The sequence below is a fragment of the Heptranchias perlo genome, chromosome 2, assembly GCF_035084215.1.
Source record: "Heptranchias perlo isolate sHepPer1 chromosome 2, sHepPer1.hap1, whole genome shotgun sequence".
Taxonomy (NCBI): domain Eukaryota; kingdom Metazoa; phylum Chordata; class Chondrichthyes; order Hexanchiformes; family Hexanchidae; genus Heptranchias; species Heptranchias perlo.
In genome coordinates this window covers 154,817,524-154,839,918 of record NC_090326.1, presented here as the reverse complement: position 1 = coordinate 154,839,918, position 22,395 = coordinate 154,817,524, and the positions used below count along the sequence as shown (strand labels likewise).

The window sequence follows — 22,395 nt, the reverse complement described above, 5'->3', positions numbered from 1 at the left end:
TTTCCTATTGGATTTATTAGCGACTATTTAATATTTATGACCTCTAGTTTTGGACTCCCCCACAAGTGGAAACATTTTCTCTACATCTACCCTATCAAACCCTATCATTATCTTGAAGACCTCTATCACGTCACCCCTCAGCCTTCTCTTATCTAGAGAAATGAGCCCCAGTCTGTTCAGTGTTTCCTGATAAGGATATCCTCTCAGTTCTGGTATCATCCTTGTGAATCTTTTTTGCACAGTCTCCATGCCTCTACATCCTTTCTATAATATGGAGGCCAGAACTATGCACATACTCCAAGTGTGATCTAACCAAGGTTCTATACAAGTTTAACATAACTTCTTTGCTTTTAATTCTATCCCTCTAGAAATGAATCCTAGTGCTTGATTTGCCTTTTTTATGGCCTCATTAATCTGGGAAGACCGAAGCTACCATCTTCGACTTCGGCCAAAATCTCCATACCCTTGCCACAGATTCCATCACCCCCCCGCACCCTCCCCTGCCCCCCTCCGGCCACTGTCTCTGGTCGAACCAGATTTTTCGTAACCTCTGCATCCTATTCGACCCTGAGCAGAGCTTCTGATCCCAGATCCTCTCCATCACTCCCTCACAACGACTTCCAACATCCTTAACGTTGCCTGCCTTTGCCCATCTGCCTCATCCATGCCTTTGTGACCATGGGTGCTCTCCTGGCTGGATTTCCATCCTACACACTCTGTAAACTTCAGCTCATCCAAAACTCTGCCGCCCGTATCCTATCCCATACCAAGTCTCGCTCACCCATCATGTGTCCTTTCTCACCTACATTGGTTCCTAAATCCCTTCATGGCCTCACCCCATTCCATCTCTGTAAATTCCTCCAGCTCTGCTACCCCATCCAAAACTCTCCACTGCTCCAATTCTGGCCTCTTGTGCATGGCCCCCCTCCGTTGGCCAACCATTGGTGGCTGTGACTTCAACCGTCTAGGCTCCATTCTATAGAATTCCTTCCCTAAACCCCACCGCCTTCTTCTCTTCCTTTAAAATTCTCTGCTAACCAAGCTTTTGTTCACTCCTTTGGCTCAGCGTCCATTTTTATCCGATTACGCCTCTGTGAAGCGCCTTGGGAGATTTTTCTAAAAGGTGCTATATAAATGCAAGTTGTTGGTGTGTTTTGCCATTATGGCTATGTATTAGCTTTTTTATTGTATTGCTATGTTATTTAGACATTGAAAATGATTAGTGTTATTCCGAGGCTCCTTTATAAGTCCTGCATTAATTTAATTTCACTCATTGTATATTTCACTTCTGATGCACATTTTTTCCAAATAATATACACTACTTTACAATGCGTTAAAATTTAATTTGCCACTTTTCTACTCTCCTGCATAATAATCTAAATATTCCTGAAAATCTTTTACTCTACCCTCTGTCTTTACTAGTCTCTCTATTTTAGTGTAATCAAATTGGTCAACTTTCATTCACTTTCCTTATCCAGGTCACTTATGTAAATTCTAATCATTAACCCTTGTGGGATTCAACTCAACACCTCCTTAGTCAGACATTACACTTCTCACAAGTACTCACGGATTCCTGTTTTGCTATACACATCTCAAGAGGCATTTCTGCACCTGTAACATCTCATAAGCTGTTACAGTATATTCCTCCCAGAGTTCTGCCCCTCCCCCTCTTTTTCCCATATAACCTTATACAATTCATTCTTACATAGAATGTACAGCACAGAAACAGGCCATTCAGCCCTAATGATCCATGCAGGTGTTTATGCTCCACACGAGCCTCCTCCCACCCTAATTCATCTAACCCTATCAGCATAACCTTCTATTCCTTTCTGTCTCGTATGTTTATTTAGCTTCCCCTTCAGTGCATCTCTGCTGTTCACCTCAACTATTCCTTCTGGTAGTAAGTTCGACATTCTAACCATTCTGAGTAAAGAAGTTTCTCCTGAATTCCTTATTGGATTTGTTGGTGACTATCTTATATTTATCCACCCTAGTTTTGGGCTCCCCCACAAATGGAAACATTTTCCTTACGTCTACCCTATCGAACCCTTTCATCATTTTAAAGACCTCTATTAGGTCACCTCTCAACCTTCCCTTTTCTAGAGAAAAGAGCCCCAGCTTGTTCAGCTTTTCTGACAATTATAAATTAGTCTTAGAGGGGTATTGGATGACAGTGACAGTCAGTCCGACTTCTGCTCAGTAGGGCAGCTCTGCCTGCACAGATTCTTATTCTTATTTTAACTGCCCTATATCTTGTGGACTGCTTATATAGTTTACATTCATTTTTCTTGGGAATCTTACACATTATAGATTTAAATGCTCCATTTTTGTTAACAGATATCTTCCAGTTTTTTTTCCCAGAAGTACATCCTGCAATTTATCCTGTGTTTTTTTTTTAACCTGCCCTCCTGATTTGCACTCTCAAATGCATCACATAGCAGTCAGTTGGAGAAGCTATGATTTATAGAGGCTCGGAATCAGTTTTTTCTAAAAATGTTAACAATTGAACTTAGACTGCTTGGACTGGAACAGTCTAACAGAGCGTCTACAATCCTGGTTTCAGAATCCCATATATATGATCCTCATTCCAAATATTCCCATTCTAATTCCAGAAATTTACTGACAGGGCAAGACAGATGGCTACTAGCCGACCTGGTATTTTCATCTGGGCTCCACATTTATTGCTCATCCCTTGTATTAATATATATTTGTGCCTGGGATGTGTGTGGTGTTCACAAGGCCCCACTTATTACCAAAATCTAGTTGCCCGAAGATGGCAGCTGTGTGCCTTCTCCTTGAACTGTTACAGTCCTTGTAGTAATAGTAGTCCCATGATGGTGTTAGGTAGGAAATTTTAGGATCCGGCACCATTCCCAGTAGCCAATTCAGATGGCTGCCCAAGACAGGTGGTAGGTTCACTTCCCTGAAGGACGTTAAGTGAACCTGATGGGTTTTTATGACAATCCAGCTGCTTTCATAGTAATTGTTACTGGTGCCACTCCACAAATTACCAGATTTATTGAATTCAATGTCACAATTTACTAGAGGAATTTAAACTCCCAGCCTCTGGGTTGCTGGTCCAGTACAATATGCACTGTACTACCATACCCATACTGTGGGCTCGAGCTTGCTGAACTTCATAATGATTATACTGCAAGTTAAAATGTACAGTTCCAAACACAAGAAAAGTCAAGAACATGTCCCTTTGGCCCGTTGGATCTAATCCCTCTTGTATCCTAAATCTTCCATTTAAACATCCAGTTGAACTTAGTGTCTCTAATGTTTTTGTCTCTATTACCTGCCTCACACATGATTCTGAACATTTATCACTCTCTACTGAAGACATTTTTCCTGATACAATCTGCTTTAAATTTGCTTCTCACCAATTTAAGTTGATGTCCTGTGGTTTTTCTCTAGCTTTACTTGAAGTAATATTATGGGTTTACCTTATCTATAATCATTTAATATTTTATATAACCATGATCAGGTCTCCCCTTTCTAGACTTGAGCTTAAGCTTCTCTAAACTTTCCTAGTAACTCCCCCATTTTATATCCAGGATCAGTCTTACTGCTCTTCTCTGAACCTTCTCCAATGCATGTAATTTTTGGTGACCAGCATTAAAATCAGTTTTTGCATGTAGCCTATCTATTGGCAGATTTCAGAGAGGCACAAATCAGGGATCTAATCCCTAATCTGAACTTCAACAAGCCAAAGCTGCCCTAAGTGGATAGAGGGGCTGCTTCAAATCATGCAGTCAGATATCATGACCCAAATTAATGGAGGTTATGTAAACTATTTCCATGTGAAACACCCAATAACATGGAAGATGCCATTATGAAAGTGAAGTACAAATCACACCATACTGGTAGCTTTGTAAATTGTATTTAAGATGTGATATTCCCATCAAAAGTTCTGCACTAGTTCAATGTGCATCCATTGTAAGCTTTATTTAATATATGAAGTTTCTCTACATGCTCCCCTTCCTTTGTTAGTTCTCTCTGGACCAAATGCCATCCTAAGCCAAGAACAGCAAACGATCAGCCTAGTCCCAAGCTTCTGCCAACACTGCTCTGAAGGCCCGCCAAGTTGTTTCCCTCTTGGTCTCTGTGCTCCTCCATTCTGCCATCTTGCGCATCCCCTATTTTCATCACTCCACCATTGGCGGCTGTGCCTTCAGCTGCCTGGGCCCTAAGCTCTGGAATTCCCTCCCTAAACCGCTCCGCCTCTCTCACCTCCTTGAAGATGCTCCTTAAAATCTACCTTTTTGACTAAGCTTTTGGTCACCTGTCCTAATATCTCCTTACGTGGCTCGCTGTCAAATTTTGTTTGATAACGCAGCTTGGACATTAACGTGCTATATAAATGCAAGTTGTTGTTGTTGGTAAGCACCTGTTCAGTCTTTTAGCAGCTTGCTACAATCGAAATTGGGAAACCGTCATGCAGGGAATTGCAGATGCAATCCATGTCCCAAGGCTCTGTGCACTTAGTGTTGGAACCCTATCAGCTCCACAACACAAGTGAAAACAACTACAATTTTTTTTTTAATTCAACAATACCAATATATTGAACATGACAATGAGCTGCCCAGGCCCTCAAAATGGAAAAAATAAAACATCTTACTTGCAATGAAGTGTCAAATACAACAAGCTTTGAGCTGGTAGGAACGATGTCATAGCACTTGTGGGATTTCATAAACCTCATATAAATATCACTGTCAGACTCTTCATCTGCTGAAGAAACGGGAGAAAGGAAGGTTACAGCATGGAAAAGTCATTCATTCAGCATCTGCACAGCATCTAGCCATTAGCTCGATAGTCAATAACGCAGCCCCTTGTCACAAAACAGAATTTGTTTCAAAAAAAAATTTTTTCACTACCTGCTGGAGACAAAGATACAGACACTACAGCACTGTACATCTAAGCACAGTGAACTTAAAAAATCTAATGTACTACAGTGAAACTGGTGTGATTTTCTTTCAGCCCTCTCTTTCCTTCCTGAAGATGTTGATTTATGCTTAATTATAATTTCACAGGTGCCAGCAGCCATCCAGCACCTCACCCAAGTGGCTATTCTAAAGATACAAGCCTTCAACGACTGTCAGGAGAACACCTGAGTGGGGAAGGGAGGAAGAAAAGGTGCGTAGGTAGGGCCATTCCAGCGCAGATCGTGGGATAGAGATCAGCAGTAGGAACCTCTCTGATTTTTCCTCTACCTAACCCAGGGACAATGAGGCCGACAGTTGCTCTCCTTTGGGTGCACAGAGCAGGGATTGGACCTCGTAACCACCTGGTCTGTACAGCCAAATATCAGACAAGACAGATTGTATTTACCCACCAAGGTATCAGGGGAGCTTTAACTTTTCATCAAGGTATTGCATAGTATCTTTCTGATCAGACGTTAAACTGAGGCCCCGTCTGCCCTCTTAGGTGGATGTAAAAGATCCCATGTCACTATTTCGAAGAAGAGCAGGGAGGTTCTCCCGGTGTCCGAGCCAACACCATTAAAAACCAACACCATTAAAAACAGATTATCCGGTCATTATCACACTGCTGTTTGTGGGGCCTTGTGCACCAATTGGCTGCTGCATTTCCTACATTACAACAGTGACTACACTGCAAAAGGTACTTCATTGGCTGTAAAGTGCTTTGGGATGTCGTGAAGTTGTAAAAGGCACTATATAAATAAAGTCTTTTTTTTTAACATTTATCCCTCAACCAACATCACAGGTTATCTGGTCGTTTAAATCATTGCCGTTTGTGGGACCTTGCTGTGCACAAATTGGCTGCCACATTTCCCTATATTACATAAGAACATAAGAACATAAGAAATTGGAGCAGGAGTAGGCCAATCGGCCCCTCGAGCCTGCTCCGCCATTCAATAAGATCATGGCTGATCTGATCCCAACCACAAATCTAAAGAACACAAGAAGTCGGAGCAGGACCCGGCCACATAGCCCCTGGGCCCTCTCCGCCACCCACAGGGCATTGACCGATCCGAACTCAGCTTCATGTCCAATTTCCTGCCCGCTCCCCATAACCCCTAATTCCCTTTACTTCTAGGAAACTGTCTATTTCTGTTTTAAATTTATCTAATGATGTAGCTTCCACAGCTTCCTGGGGCAGCAAATTCCACAGACCGACCACCCTCTGAGTGAAGAAGTTTCTCCTCATCTCAGTTTTGAAAGAGCAGCCCCTTATTCTAAGATTATGCCCCCTAGTTCTAGTTTCACCCATCTTTGGGAACATCCTTACTGCATCCACCCGATCAAGACCCTTCACAATCTTATATGTTTCAATAAGATCGCCTCTCATTCTTCTGAACTCCAATGAGTAGAGTCCCAATCTACTCAACCTCTCCTCATATGTCCGCCCCCTCATCCCCGGGATTAACCGAGTGAACCTTCTTTGTACTGCCTCGAGAGCAAGTATGTCTTTTCTTAAGTATGGAGACCAAAACTGTATGCAGTATTCCAGGTGCGGTCTCACCAATACCTTATATAACTGCAGCAATACCTCCTTGTTTTTATATTCTATCCCCCTAGCAATAAAAGCCAACATTCCGTTGGCTTTCTTGATCACCTGCTGCACCTGCATACCAACTTTTTGATTTTCTTGCACTAGGACCCCCAGATCCCTTTGTACTGCAGTACTTTCCAGTCTCTCGCCATTAAGAAAATAACTTGCTCTCTGATTTTTCCTGCCAAAGTGCATAACCTCACATTTTCCAATATTATATTGCATCTGCCAAATCTCCGCCCACTCACCCAGCCTGTCTATATCCCCTTGCAGGTTTTTTATGTCCTCCTCACTCTCTACTTTCCCTCCCATCTTTGTATCATCTGCAAATTTTGATATGTTGCACTCGGTCCCCTCCTCCAAATCGTTAATATAGATTGTAAAGAGTTGGGGACCCAGCACCGACCCCTGTGGAACACCACTGGTTACTGGTTGCCAGTCCGAAAATGAACCATTTATCCCAACTCTCTGCTTCCTGTTCGATAACCAATCCTCCACCCATGCCAGAATATTACCCCCAATCCCGTGATTTTTTATCTTAAGTAATAATCTTTTATGTGGCACCTTGTCGAATGCCTTCTGGAAGTCCAAATACACTACGTCCACTGGTTCCCCTTTATCCACCCTATACGTTATATCCTCGAAGAACTCAAGCAAATTTGTCAGACATGACTTCCCCTTCATAAAGCCATGCTGACTTTGTCCTATTAAATTATGCTTATCTAAATGTTCCGTTACTGTCTCCTTAATAATAGACTCCAAAATTTTACCCACCACAGATGTTAAGCTAACTGGCCTATAATTTCCAGCCTTCTGCCTACTACCCTTTTTAAATAACGGTGTTACATTAGCAGTTTTCCAATCTGCCGGGACCTCTCCTGAGTCCAGGGAATTTTGGAAAACTATCACCAAAGCATCCACAATCCCTACTGCCACTTCCCTCAAGACCCTAGGATGGAAGCCATCAGGTCCAGGGGATTTATCCGCCTTGAGTCCCATTATTTTACTGAGTACCATCTCCTGAGTGATTTTAATCGTATTTAGCTCCTCCCCCCCGAGAGTCCCCTGTTTGTCCAGTGTTGGGATATTCTTAGTGCCCTCTACTGTAAAGACTGAAACAAAATATTTGTTCAGCATTTTTGCCATCTCCATGTTTCCCACCATTAATTTCCCGGTCTCATCCTCTAAGGGACCTATGTTTGCCTTAGCCACCCTTTTTCTTTTTATATAACTATAGAAACTCTTGCTATCTGTTTTTATATTTTTTGCTAATTTCTTTTCATAATCTAACTTCCCTTTCTTAATCAATCCTTTAGTTACTTTTTGCTGTCTTTTGAAGAATTCCCAATCTTCTATCCTCCCACTAAGTTTGGCTACCTTATATGTCCTTGTTTTTAGTCGGATACTATCCTTGATTTCTTTACTTAGCCACGGGTGGCTATCATTTCTTTTACACCCTTTTTTCCTCAGTGGAATATATTTATTTTGAAAGTTGTAAAATAACTCCCTAAATGAACACCACTGCTCATGTACCGTCTTACCCTTTAATCTATTTTCCCAGTCCACTTTAATCAATTCCGCTCTCATACCATCATAGTCTCCTTTATTCAAGCTCAGTACGCTTGTTTGAGAATCAACCTTCTCACCCTCTAATTGGATATGGAATTCAACCATGTTGTGGTCGCTCGTTCCAAGGGGATCCTTAACTAGGACATTATTAATTAATCCTGACTCATTACACAGGACCAGGTCCAAGGTTGCCTGCCCCCTTGTAGGATCAGTTACATACTGCTCAAGAAATCCATCCCTGATGCACTCAATGAACTCGTCCTCAAGGCTGCTCTGCCCAATTTGATTTGTCCAGTTAATATGATAATTAAAATCCCCCATAATTATGGCTGTTCCCTTATTACATGCCCCGACTATCTCCTGATTAATACTTCTTCCAGCAGAGTTGCAACTATTAGGAGGCCTATATACTACGCCCACTAATGTTTTTTTTCCCTTATTATTCCTTATCTCCACCCAAACTGTTTCATTATCTTGATGCTTTGTCCCAATATCATTTCTCTGTATTACAGTGATTCCTTCCTTTATTAACATAGCCACCCCACCTCCCCTTCCTTCCTGCCTGTCCTTCCTGATTGTTAAATACCCTGGCATATTTAATTCCCAGTCGTTGTCACCCTGCAGCCATGTTTCTGTAATGGCCACAAGATCATACCCATACGTAGTTATTTGTGCCGTTAACTCGTCCATTTTATTACGAATGCTACGTGCATTCAGATAAAGAACTTTCAAATCTGTTTTGTGACGCTTAGTTCCTGCTTTTTCCTTTTTTAACACTTTACCTATTACTCCATACCTTCTGTCCCTTCCTGTTACGCTTTCCTCTCTCTCCCTGCTCAGGTTCCCAACCCCCTGCCACTTTAGTTTAAACCCTCCCCAACAGCACTAGCAAACACTCCTCCTAGGACAGCGGTCCCGGCCCTGCCCAGGTGCAGACCGTCCGGTTTGTACTGGTCCCACCTCCCCCAGAACCGTTTCCAGTGTCCCAGAAATTTGAATCCCTCCCCCTTGCACCATTCCTCTAGCCACGTATTCATTTGAAATATCCTCCTATTTCTACTCTGACTAGCACGTGGCACTGGCAGCAATCCTGAGATTACTACCTTTGAGGTCCTATTTTTTAATTTACCTCCTAACTCCCTATATTCTGCTTTTAGGACCTCATCCCCTTTTTTACCTATATCGTTGGTGCCTATGTGCACCACGACAGCTGGCTGTTCGCCCTCCCCCTCCAAAATGTTCTGTAGCCGCTCCGAGACATCCTTGATCCTTGCACCAGGGAGGCAACACACCATCCTGGAGTCTCGGTTGCGGCCGCAGAAACGCCTGTCTATTCCCCTTACAATTGAGTCCCCTATCACAACCTCAGGACATCCCCTATCACTTCACTGCCACTGCCAACAAAAGTACTTTGTTGGCAGTGGCAGTGAAGTGGTTTGGGATGTCCTGAGGTTGTGAAAGGCGCTACAAAAATATAAGTAGCAGTTGTTCTTATATCTGTTTCAGAAAATCTCAAACATTCTAGGTTTTTATTTTAAAAGGGGAAGGAACACAGCTAGGGAAAATTGTTTTTGTTTCAGTTGATATGAGTTTGTGAACTTTATCAGCATCAGATCAGCTAATGATAACCTTAAAATGATTGGGTTCTTTGAGGAAGTAACAGTTACGGTGGATACAAACATACGAATTAAGAGCTGGAGTAGGCTATTCAGCCCCTCGAGCCTGCTCTGCCATTCGATAAGATCATGGCTGGTCTGATTGTGACCTCAACCCTACTTTCCCTACTATAACCTTTGACTCCCTTCTTAATCAGGAATCTATCTAACTCAGCCTTAAAAATATTCAATGACCCTGCCTCCACAGCTCTCTGGGGAAGGGAGTTCCACAGATTCACGACCCTGAGAGAAACAAATTCTCCTCATCTCTGTCTTAAATGGGAGACCCCTTATTTTTAAACTGTGGTCCCTAGTTCTAGTCTCTCCCACAAGGGGAAACATCCCCTCAGCATCTACCTCTTCTAGTACCCTCAGGATCTGATACGTTTCAATAAGATCACCTCTCATTCTTCTAAACTCCAGTGTATACAGGCCCAACTTGTCCAACCTTTCCTCATAAGATAACCCTCTCATCCCAGGAATCAGTCGAGCGGACCTTCTCTGAACCACCTCCAAAGCAATTATGTCCTTTCTTAAATAAGGAGACCAAAACTGCACAGTATTCTAGATGTAGTCTCACAACTATACAACTGTAGCAAAACATCTCTACTTTTATATTCCATTCCCCTTGCAATAAATTACAACATTCCATTTGCCTTCCTAATCACTTGCTGTACCTGCATACTAACTTTTTGTGATTCATGTACTAGGACACCTAGATCCCTCTGTACCTCAGAGTTCTGCAATCTCTCTCCATTTAAATAATATACTGCTTCTCTATTCCTCCTGCCAAAGTGGACAAGTTCACATTTTCCCACATTAGACTCCATCTGCCAATTTTTTGCCCACTCACTTAACCTATCTATGTCCTCTTCACAACTTACTTTCCTATCTACCTTTGTGTCATCAGCAAATTTAGCAGCCATACATTCAGTCCCTTCATCCAAGTCAATGGATGGAGGAAATGCAGTGTACTTGGGACTTTCAGAAAGCCTCTGACAAAGTACCATACAGATAACTACTGGAGAAGATTAAGAGTTTGGAATTAGAGGGATTATAGCAAATTGGATTAAAGATTGATTACAAGGAGGAATCAGAGAGTAGATGTTAAGGGCAGTTTCTCAGAGTGGATAAAATTACATAGAATTTATAGCACAGAAACAGGCCATTCGAACCAACTGGTCCATGCCGGTTTATACTCCACACAAGCCTCCTCCCACCCCTCTTCATTTAACCCTATCAGCATAGACTTCTATTCCTTTCTCCCTCATGTGTTTATCTAGCTTCCCCTTAAATGAATCCATGCTATTCGCCTCAACTATTCCATGTGGTAGCAAGTTCCACATTCTAACCACTCACTGGGTAAAGAAATTTCTCCTGAATTCCCTTCTGGATTTATTAGTGACTATCTTATATTTATGGCCCCTAGTTTTAGTCTGTAGGTAGTAGTGTCCCACAAGGTTCTGTACTGGGACTGTTTCTATGCACTGTGTACATCCAATGATTTGGATATAGTGCTAGAGGGAGTAGCAAGACCACAGTTGGAATACTGTATGCAGTTTTGGGCTCTACACTATAGGAAGGATGCTGAGGCAATAGGTACAGCGCAAGTTTACTAGGATGTTGCCTGGTATGAGGAAATACAAATATGAAGGACTTGTTTTCATTAGAAAAAAGTAAGTTAAGGGGTCATTTAATGGAGGTGCTTAAAATTAGGAAGGGATGGGGCATAATACATAGAGACAGATTTTCTAGTGATTGAAGAATCTAAAACAAGGAGACAAAGATACAAGATTAAATGCAAGAGATTTAAGACAGTGAGCAGGAGAAACATTTTTACACAGAGGGTTGTGATCGAAGCAGAGACCATATCAACATTAGATTGGTGATTGAAGGAAAGGGGAATAAAGGGATATGGGAACATATCTGGAGGATAAACACCCACATGGACTGGTTGAGCCATGCCTTGTTTCCTGCTGTAATTTCTATGCAACTCTATGTTAGTCAAGTCCTGTCGACGGCTAAGTTGGTAAATGCACTGCTGAATCAGGACTGAGCCAATAAATGTGAGAAAGATCCCATATTTAATCCCTAGTTTGTGCTGAGTTAGCTGGTCTCAGCAAAAGGGGCACTACGATTGGACTCAGCATGGGGTGGGTGGGAAGAGGGAAGAATTATTTTTTTTTAATATAAAAAAGTCAGACTTCCCCACTGCTGATTGCTATCCAATGACTTCTAACAGAAATTCCACCTGCATGGATCTTGCGTAAAGACAGGATTAGTTTTGGGCACTGCGTCCCCACCTCCATCCTTCTTTCTGATGGTGAGTTTCGTCAAGGAAAACTGTGCTTGCCCCCATGTAGGAGGCTGAGGGGGTGACCTAAAAGAGGTCTTCAATATTATGACTGTGTTTGATGGGATAGATGTTGAGAAGATGTTTCCACTTAAGGGGGGAGACCAAAACTAGAGGACATGAATATAAGATAGTCACTAATAAATCCAATAAGGAATTCAAGAGAAACTTCTTCACTCAGAATGGTTAGAATGTGGAACTCGCTAGGAGGAGTTGGGGCAAATAACATAAATGCATTTAAGGGACAGCTGGATAAGTACATGAGGGAGAAAGGAATAGAGGATATGCTGATAGGGTTAGATGAAATAGGGTGGGAGGAGACTCATGTGGAGCATAAATACCGGCATAAACCAGTTGGGCCGAATGGCCTGTTTCTGTGCTGTAAATTCTATGCAATTCTGCGTTGGTGTGTGCATGATAAGGGTATGCAAATGAAGAAACAGGGCCTCTACCATGCTTCCCACCACACACATTCTTTGAACCTTGGATGCAAGGGCCACCCGTTTGAATGCTGGGGTCTGAAGTCGGAAAGTGGATACCAGAACAAAACTTGGAAAAGGTCCATTCAAGCATACTCAAGAGTGCAGCCCTGCATAGGCCGTAATGGTTTAAGGGAAATTTTTAAAGCACCTTTTTTCTCTAAAAGGTGCAGGAACAGAGGGGGTATATGTGCACAAATCTTTGAAGGTGGCAGGACAGGTTGAGAAAGCGGTTAAAAAAAAATGCATATGGGATCCTGGGCTTTATAAATAGAGGCATAGAGTACAAAAGAAAGGAAGTTTTAATATTGAATCGGGGACAGGGACTCGATAAAATTAACATAAGTAAAGCAACAGTAATGAAGAAAATAATAGCACTAAAGAGTGACAAATCCCCAGGACCAGATGATTTCCATCCCAGGGTTTTATCCCTGGAAGTAGGTGAGCACATTGCAGATGCCCTAACTATAATCTTTCAAAGTTCTCTAGATTCAGGAACTGTCCCTCTGGATTGGAAAATTGCACGTCACTCTGCTTTTTAAGAAAGGAGAGAGGGGGAAACCGGGGAATTATAGACCAGTTAGCCTAACATCTGTTGTGGGGAAAATGCTGGAGTCTATAATTAAGGATAGGGTGACTGAACACCTCGAGAATTTTCAGTTAATCAGGGAGAGCCAGCATGGATTTGTGAAAGGTAGGTCATGCCTGACAAACCTGATTGAATTTTTTGAAGAGGTGACTAAAGTAGTGGACAGGGGAATGTCAATGGATGTTATTTATATGGACTTCCAGAAGGCATTTGATAAGGTCCCACATAAGAGACTGTTAGCTAAGATAGAAGCCCATGGAATCGAGGGAAAAGTACGGACTTGGTTAGAAAGTTGGCTGAGCGAAAGGCAACAGAGAGTAGGGATAATGGGTAGGTACTCACAGTGGCAGGACGTGACTACTGGAGTCCCGTAGGGATCTGTCTTGGGGCCTCAATTATTCACAATATTTATTAATGACTTAGATGAAGACATAAAAAGTCTCATATCTAAGTTTGCCGATGACACAAAGATTGGTGGCATTGTAAGCAGTGGAGAGGAAAACATAAAATTACAAAGGGATATTGATAGATTAGGTGAATGGGCAAAACTGTGGCAAATGGAATTCAATGTAGATAAATGAGGTCATCCACTTTGGATCAAAAAAGGATAGAACAGGGTACTTTCTAAATGGTAAAAAGTTAAAAACAGTGGATGTCCAAAGGGACTTAGGGGTTCAAGTACATAGATAATTGAAGTGTCATGAACAGGTGCAGAAAATAATCAATAAGGCTAATGGAATGCTGGCCTTTATATCTGGAGGACTGGAGTACAAGGGGGCAGAAGTTATGCTGCAGCTATACAAAACCCTGGTTAGACCGCACCTGGAGTACTGTGAGTTCTGGGCACCACACCTTCGGAAGGACATATTGGCCATTGGAGGGAGTGCAGCGTAGGTTTACTAGAATGATACCCGGACTTCAAGGATTAAGTTACAAGGAGAGATTACATAAATTGGGGTTGTGTTCTCTGGAGTTTCGAAGGTTAAGGGGTGATCTGATCGAAGTTTATAAGATATTAAGGGGAACAGATAGGGTGGATAGAGAGAAACTATTTCCGCTGGTTGGAGATTCTAGGAGTAGGGGGCACAGTCTAAAAATTAGAGCCAGACCTTTCAGGAGCGAGATTAGAAAACATTTCTACACACAAAGGGTGGTAGAAGTTTGGAACTCTCTTCCGCAAACAGCAATTGATACTAGCACAATTGCTAAATTTAAATGTGAGATAAGATAGCTTTTTGGCAACCAAAGGTATTAAGGGATATGGGCCAAAGGCAAGTATATGGAGTTAGATCACAGATCAGCCATGATCTTATCAAATGGCGGATCAGGCACGAGGGGCTGAACGGCCTACTCCTGTTCCTATGTTCCTAAGTTACACTGAACCTTTATAAAACATTGGTTCGGCCTCAGCTGGAGTATTGTGTCCAATTCTGGGCACCGCACGTTAGGAAGGATGTGAAGGCCTTAGAGAGGGTGCAGAAAAGATTTACTAGAATGGTTCCAGGGATGAGGGAGTTCAGTTATGTAGATAGACTGGAGAAGTTGGGGTTGTTCTCCTTAGAGCAGAGAAGGTTGAGAGGAGGTTTGGTAGAAGTTTTCAAAATCATGACACGTTTAGATAAGATAAAGAAAGAGAAACTGTTCCCATTGGCAGAAGGGTAGAGAACCAGAGGACATAGATTTAAGATGATTGGCAAAAGAACCAAAAGCGACATGAGGGAAAACCTTTTTACACAGCAAGTAGTTATGATCTGGAACGAAAGGGTGGAGGAAGCAGATTCAATTGTGACTTTCAAAAAGGAATGGGATAAATATTTGAGAGGGAAGAAATTTGCAGGGCTACAGGGAAAGAGCAGGGGAATAGGACTAACTGGATTGCTCTCACAAAGAGCCAGCACCGGCTCGATGGGCCGAATGGCCTTCTTCTGTGCTGTAATGATTCTATGATTCTAAACATGCAGTACATCGGCCAGCTCTTCTTCCCGCCGTGGCAGGCTTCTGGAGCTTGCTGCGGCCAAGTATTTATCTCCACAGTGACACAAATCCCCAGCGGTATATTAATGACCTCAGTGCCGGCTGGGTCAGGAGGCATGTCAGGGCAGATGGAAGTCCTCCCCCTGCTGGAGCTGTGCCTCAAAATGGGAGGCAGAAGAGAGGCGAGATTGGGAGATACTGTACAGGCTTGCACACCAAGAACAGCCCACTTGGATGAAATAATCGGACAGCAGCCAAATGCTTATGAAACTTCAATCCTGAGTCAGCACTTTCAGGAGGGAAAAGGAGAAAATAGCATTAGTCAACCACAGAGACAGGTAGAATGGTTCCAGAACAGGCATAAAAAAAAACTGTCTTAAAAAAAATCCAAAACTTTAGGCAGGGCACTCATTGTGGTTCCTGCTGGAGAGAAATTACAAATTTGGATGATTCCTACCCCAAAAGACCTGTGAAACACATTTCTTTTGGTGGGGGTCAGGGAGGATTGACTGAACAGAAAGTAAATCTCAAGTGTGTTTCTACAATATACTAATCTCTTTTGATAATCCTTTTAATCTGCCATCCTTATTTTGTGCTAAATTCCAGGAAAACGTTCTCGTCGACTCCCAAGCACAGGATCCAAATAAACCAAACCGTTTCTCATTTGCACCTACTGCACAGAATTACGAATCATATTTAATACAACACTGCGATACAGGCATGGAATACAAGTGAACTAACGCACAGCCACTAAGTAGAAACCAACCCATTGTCAAGACTTCACCTAACAGACAGTACATTTTAGAAATCACTCACTGCTGTACAGCTATATTCAGGCATTTTCTTTCACTTAGATCGATACTGCTGAATGAACAATTAATTGGGTTGTCGTGCAAACATTTTCAAACCAGCTATTTTTTTTTAATCCTCTTGTGCCCACAGAATTCCAGAACAAAATGTATTGGCAAACCAGCTGCATTTTTAATCAGGATGCAACTGTGTTAACAGTGAAGGCTAAACTGCTGTACAATAGCATCATAAAATATATACGGCAAATGAAAAATATTGAACATGCAATTTAAAAAAAACTTTTTGTCCACAGAATCTGTTTTATTCCGAGATAAGTAGACTGCTGCGATTTAGATTTAGATTTTTTTAAAAATCAATTCACACAAAAATAAAAACACATTTTCAATGAAAATGAAAAACTGAATCGAACTCTTGTTCAAAAGCTAACTTTTACCCAAGATTAGCTTCTCCTTTTCATTTTCGGTCTTCCAATGGAAAGCAAAATGTATTTAATTTCTAATTTAACATGACCAATCAACAATGAAAAAAAATTGATTTTTGTTTTCAAAAAAGAAAATAAATCTAGCCGTCCACTGATCCAGTCTTCCAAAAATGAAGTTCAGACAGCAAAACAAGTGTCATGCTTTTGAATGAGATAGCATTTTTTGACAGATGTTTGGTTGCAATGCTTTCTTCTGGGGACTGACTCAGAGCTAATGATTATCCTGGCATTCAAAGTAGTCTGCATAATGTGATATTTCCGAATCTTAATTTTTCTTTAAAAAAATACACTTCATAAAGTCTGCAGTTTCAGCTCACACCTTATTACTTAATCATCCACTTTGGTTTCACAGCTTCAGGGGAAGAAGGAAAAAGGCCCCTTCTGAGAAAACCACACAATTAGTCTTTTTATCCATCAATGATTACACTGTACATAATGACATCCTTTTCTTCCAATTAAAATTCACAGTTCTTGCTCAAACATTGCTGATCGCTAGCAACAGGATACAGCAACTACCAATAGAACATACGTAACACAAAGTCAAACAGATGAACGGCAGTGAATCTGAACCCTTCTGGTGTGCAGCAAGCACCAGTGCTACAGGTTTGCACACATTAACCAAAATCTCCAGGAAATGAGGGAAACTGTAGCTTAAACAGTATTAAAAATGCACTGATTAATAAACACCCCAAGTGACAGATTCAGCAACTGTGTTTATATGGATGAATGGGCATGGGGCATATTGAACATTATTAAAAAGGAGAGAGAGGGGAGAATGAAGAAACACATTAAGCATGATCAGGAAGAAGATCACAAATTGGTACTAAACCACACACAAACACAAAATGAGGGAGCACCGGGTGCCAAGACAGTTCTTTGTACAAACTGCTGGTCTCTTTCAAGTTCACACATGGACATTGCTCAAATAACACAAACAATCCAAACTTGATCCAACCCAATATTATACATATACAGTATACAAAGGTGTGTGTATGGGAGGGAGGAAGAGAAAAAGAAAAAGGAGAGAAGTGGAGAGGAGAGAAGTGGAGGAGAGAGGAGAGAAGTGGAGGAGAGAGAAGAGAAGAAAAAGTGGAGAGGAGAAAAGAGAAGAACAAAAGAGAAAGGAGAGATTTAAATAGCTCTCATTTGTGGGGCAAACATATCATTTTACAGCCAACACAAGCTGAAAATCTTGCCCTGTAAATTAATCCCACTCCTCCTCCCCACAAGGTCTGGCAATAGGTTGTAACCTGCTGACACTCTACGTGTTTATAAGCTGACTGAATGTGTAGGACAGGAATGTGGTCTCACCTTCATCCTCTAGCTCCAGTTTCTCCAGCATGCCTTCCACTGAGCCTTGTACCTGGGGAAGGGGAAGGGTGGGGGGGGGGGAGGAACAATAGTAACAGAGGAAGGAGGGTGCAGAAACAAAACAGAAGATTAAAATTAATGGGTTTTACAAATATGAAGAGGTAAGATAACCCCAGAGGCGCTGACACTGCTTCGCAGGGAGCCCCAGGCCTCCCTCTGCTCTCCGCGGCGCTCGATTCGTTCAGTCTTGAGTCCGGGGTTAGCAACGGGCAGCCGGAGCCACGCACCATTCAGGATCGAAGGAAAGGAGGGGGGGGGGGGCTTGGAGCTGAGAAAAATACAGGATACCGCAGAGGAGTTGGTTTATGACTAAATTATTGTAGATCTAATAGTTATCTCATATCCTGGCTTCATTTTTTAAAAAAAAAATCTTGTTAACGTTGTGAAAGGAAATACGAATGGATATTGTGCACACACACACACACACACACACCCCCCCCTCTCCCCAAAGCCGATACTGGAACAGTCCGATTTGCTGCAGTCATACTGTGAGCGAGAGCTACCTGAGCCTCAGTCACTGGGTATAGATGCACATTGCAGCAAGTACACACAGTGCATTAGATATATTACACACAGTGTTAGGTACACACATACCATCACTGCATTAGGCATGCATATATGTATATATACACACACAAGCACTGCATTTAGGAATATACACGTTGCATTAGATATATGATATCCATATATATATATATATACGTACATGAGGGAGAAAGGTTATAGTCCAACAATTTATAGTCCAAAATTGTTGGACTATAACCTGGTGATGTAAGATTCTTTACATTTGTAACCAAGACGATAGATGAGGGCTGTGCAGTAGACGTGGTCTACATGGACTTCAGCAAAGCCTTTGACAAGGTACCGCATGGTAGGTTGTTACATAAGGTTAAATCTCATGGGATCCAAGGTGAGGTAGCCAATTGGATACAAAATTGGCTTGACGACAGAAGACAGAGGGTGGTTGTAGAGGGTTGTTTTTCAAACTGGATGCCTGTGTCCAGCGGTGTGCCTCAGGGATCGGTGCTGGGTCCGCTGTTATTTGTTATTTATATTAATGATTTGGATGAGAATTTAGGAGGCGTGGTTAGTAAGTTTGCAGATGACACCAAGATTGGTGGCATTGTGGACAGTGAAGAAGGTTATCTAGGATTGCAACGGGATCTTGATAAATTGGGCCAGTGGGCCGATGAATGGCAGATGGAGTTTAATTTAGATAAATGTGAGGTGATGCATTTTGGTAGATCGAATCGGGCCAGGACCTGCTCCGTTAATGGTAGGGCGTTGGGGAGAGTTATAGAACAAAGAGATCTAGGAGTACAGGTTCATAGCTCCTTGAAAGTGGAGTCACAGGTGGATAGGGTGGTGAAGAAGGCATTCGGCATGCTTGGTTTCATTGGTCAGAACATTGAATGCAGGAGTTGGGATGTCTTGTTGAAGTTGTACAGGGCATTGGTGAGGCCACACTTGGAATACTGTGTACAGTTCTGGTCACCCTATTATAGAAAGGATATTATTAAACTAGAAAGAGTGCAGAAAAGATTTACTAGGATGCTACCGGGACTTGATGGTTTGACTTACAGGGAGAGGTTAGACAGACTGGGACTTTTTTCCCTGGAGAGTAGGAGGTTAAGGGGTGATCTTATAGAAGTCTATAAAATAATGAGGGGCATAGATAAGGTAGATAGTCAAAATCTTTTCTCAAAGGTAGGGGAGTCTATAATGAGGGGGCATAGATTTAAGGTGAGAGGGGAGAGATACAAAAGGGTCCAGAGGGGCAATTTTTTCACTCAAAGGGTGGTGAATGTCTGGAACGAGCTGCCAGTGGCAGTAGTAGAGGCGGGTACAATTTTGTCTTTTAAAAAGCATTTGGACAGTTACATGGGTAAGATGGGTATAGAGGGATATGGGCCAAGTGCAGGCAATTGGGACTAGCTTAGTGGTATAAACTGGGCGACATGGACATGTTGGGCCGAAGGGCCTGTTTCCATGTTGTAACTTCTATGATTCTATGATAACCCCAGCATCACCGGCATCTCCACATCATGAGGGAGAAAGAAATAGAAGGATATGCTGTTCAGGTTGAATGGAGTAGGGTGAGAGGAGGCTGGTGTGGGGCACAAACACCGGCATAGACCAGGTGGGCTGAATGGTCTGTTTCTGTGCTGTAAATTCTATATATACATATACATACATTTATATAATCTTACTGCGCAGAAGGAGGCCGATCAGTTCATCGTGCCTGTGCCGGCTCTCTGAAAAGGCTATCCAATTAATCCCACTCTCATTCTCTTTCCCCATTTCCCCTGCAAATAAATATATATATATATATATATATACACACACAAATAAACATTCACTCCCTTCACCACCGGCGCACCATCGCTGCAGTGTGTACTATCTACAGGATGCACCGCAGCAACTCGCCAAGGCTTCTTCGGCAGCACCTCCCAAACCCTCGACCTATACACCTAGAAGGACAAGGGCAGCAGGCACCTGCATGTTCCCCTCCAAGTTACACACTATCCCAACTTGGAAATATATCGCCATTTCTTCATCGTCGCTGGGTCAAAATCCTGGAACTCCCTACCTAACAGCACTGTGGGAGAAGCTTCACCACACGGACTGCAGCGGTTCAAGAAGGTGGCTCACCACCTCCTTCTCAAGGGCAATTAGGGATGGGCAATAAATGCTGGCCTTGCCAGCGATGCCCACATCCCATGAACAAATAAAAAAATATATACACACACATATATACATTATATATATATATATATATAGCTGTGGCTCAGTGGGTAACACTCTTCTCTGAGTCAGAAGGTTGTGGGTTCAAATCCCACTCCAGAGACTTGAACACATAGTCCAGGCCGACACTTCAGTACAATACTGGGGGAGTGCTGCACTATCAGAGGTGCTGTCTTTCAGATGAGACATTAAACCAATCTCAGGACACTGACGCAAGAAGCCCAGGAGAAGAATTGTGTGTTTTTTCATTTAAAAAATATCGGAAATGGGAAAAACGCTGTTTGACAGTCGGAAATCATCCAATCAGGTAATGAAGAGTCTGTTTGCTTTCCAAATGATGTGGAAAGGCGATGGACTTGTTGGACGACCAATGGCGGAAGCGTGGGGGTGAGGCAATTGGAGAAAGAAAGACTTGCATTTATATTGCGCCTTTCACGACCTCAGGACGTCCCAAAGCACTTTACAGCCAATGAAGTTCTTTTGAAGTGTAGTCACTGTTGTAAAGTAGGAAATGTGGCAGCATGTATTTGCGCACAGCAAGGACCCACAAACAGCAATGGGATAATGAACAGGTAATCTGTTTGTTAATTGAGGGATAAATATTGGCTAGGACACCAGGGAGAACTCCCCTGCTTTTCTTTGAAATGGTGCCATGGGTTATTTTACGTCCACCTGAGAGGGTCCGAAAGACGACACCTCTGACAGTGCAGTACTCCCCCAGTACTGCACTGCAGTGTCAGTCTAGACTTTGTGCTCAAGTCTCTAGCGGGGCTTGAACTCAATTTTCTGACTCAGAGGCGAGAGTGCTACCCACTGAGCCACAGCTGACCACCAATTCATCATATGATCTCATGGAGACGGGAGATCATGCAATGAAACTTCCATCTCATCTAACCACAGTTGGCAAACCTAGATGTGGATGATGCTGGCAAGGTATTATTAGCCATCCCTAGTTGCCCTAAGAGCATTAAAAATCAATCACATAGGTAGGGGTGGTAGGTTTTTACTGGTGCTAGTTCACAAATTATCAGATTTATTGAAGTCAATTTTACAACTTGCCACAGTGGGATTTAAACTCACAACCTCCACGTTGCTAGACCCATACCATAAGCACTAGGCTACAACAGCCTGTATGCATATAGCCATTGAATTTATGTACGTACACATACACTACATTAGGCATACAGAGAGACACTTCATTTAAATATACATACTGAATTAGATATTCATACATACACTAAAGTGCATGAGATATAAGCACACACACTTTGTATATATCACACACAAGGTATTAGGCATGCATACACATATTGCATTAGCTATATATGCACATTGCATTAGGTATACAACCATGCTGTATTATGTATATAAACATGTTGTGTTAGATATACACACTGCATGAGAAATATACACACATGCATGAGAATTAGATATTGAGAGAAAGCTGTCTGCACCTCAGAGACTGTACTATATATTGCATTTAATATGTACATACACTGCATTAGATAATGAGAGGTTCTGGTATTATATAAAGCATTATCTATACTGTATACATTGGTTAATGGGAGTGAGCTGCCAGCTCCTCAGTCACTGTACAGAACACTGTATTTTATCTATATATATAATCTGCATTGGATAGTGTGAACTGCCAGGATAAAAACAGAGCTGCCTGCACCTCAATCACTGTACTATGTACACAGCACTATACATAAACACACATTGCATTTGATAATGGGAGGCAGCTGCTCGTACAGCAGTGCCATAGATATAAAGATAAGTTCACCACACTTCCAAAGGAGTGTAGGTCAAAAAAATTGGTGCCAGTATTTGAGCCCCATCTCCAACCTACACTC

General features: G+C 42.2%; 1 protein-coding gene across 9 annotated transcripts in view; it reads right to left on the bottom strand.

Moving 5' to 3' along the window:
* The window catches only part of LOC137345065 (5'-AMP-activated protein kinase subunit gamma-2-like), a 514,189-nt gene that overhangs the window by 103,095 nt on the left and 388,699 nt on the right, over window positions 1-22,395 (bottom strand). For 7 of the 9 annotated variants that reach the window (XM_068008521.1, XM_068008514.1, XM_068008499.1 and 4 more), the window contains 2 exons: window positions 17,738-17,789; window positions 4,622-4,731 (listed from right to left, as the gene is read on the bottom strand). In XM_068008521.1, coding sequence (XP_067864622.1) covers window positions 4,622-4,731; window positions 17,738-17,789 — 162 coding nt within the window. The remainder of the gene's footprint in view (window positions 1-4,621; window positions 4,732-17,737; window positions 17,790-22,395) is intronic. The other 2 variants (XM_068008506.1, XM_068008566.1) reach the window with 1 other exon arrangement.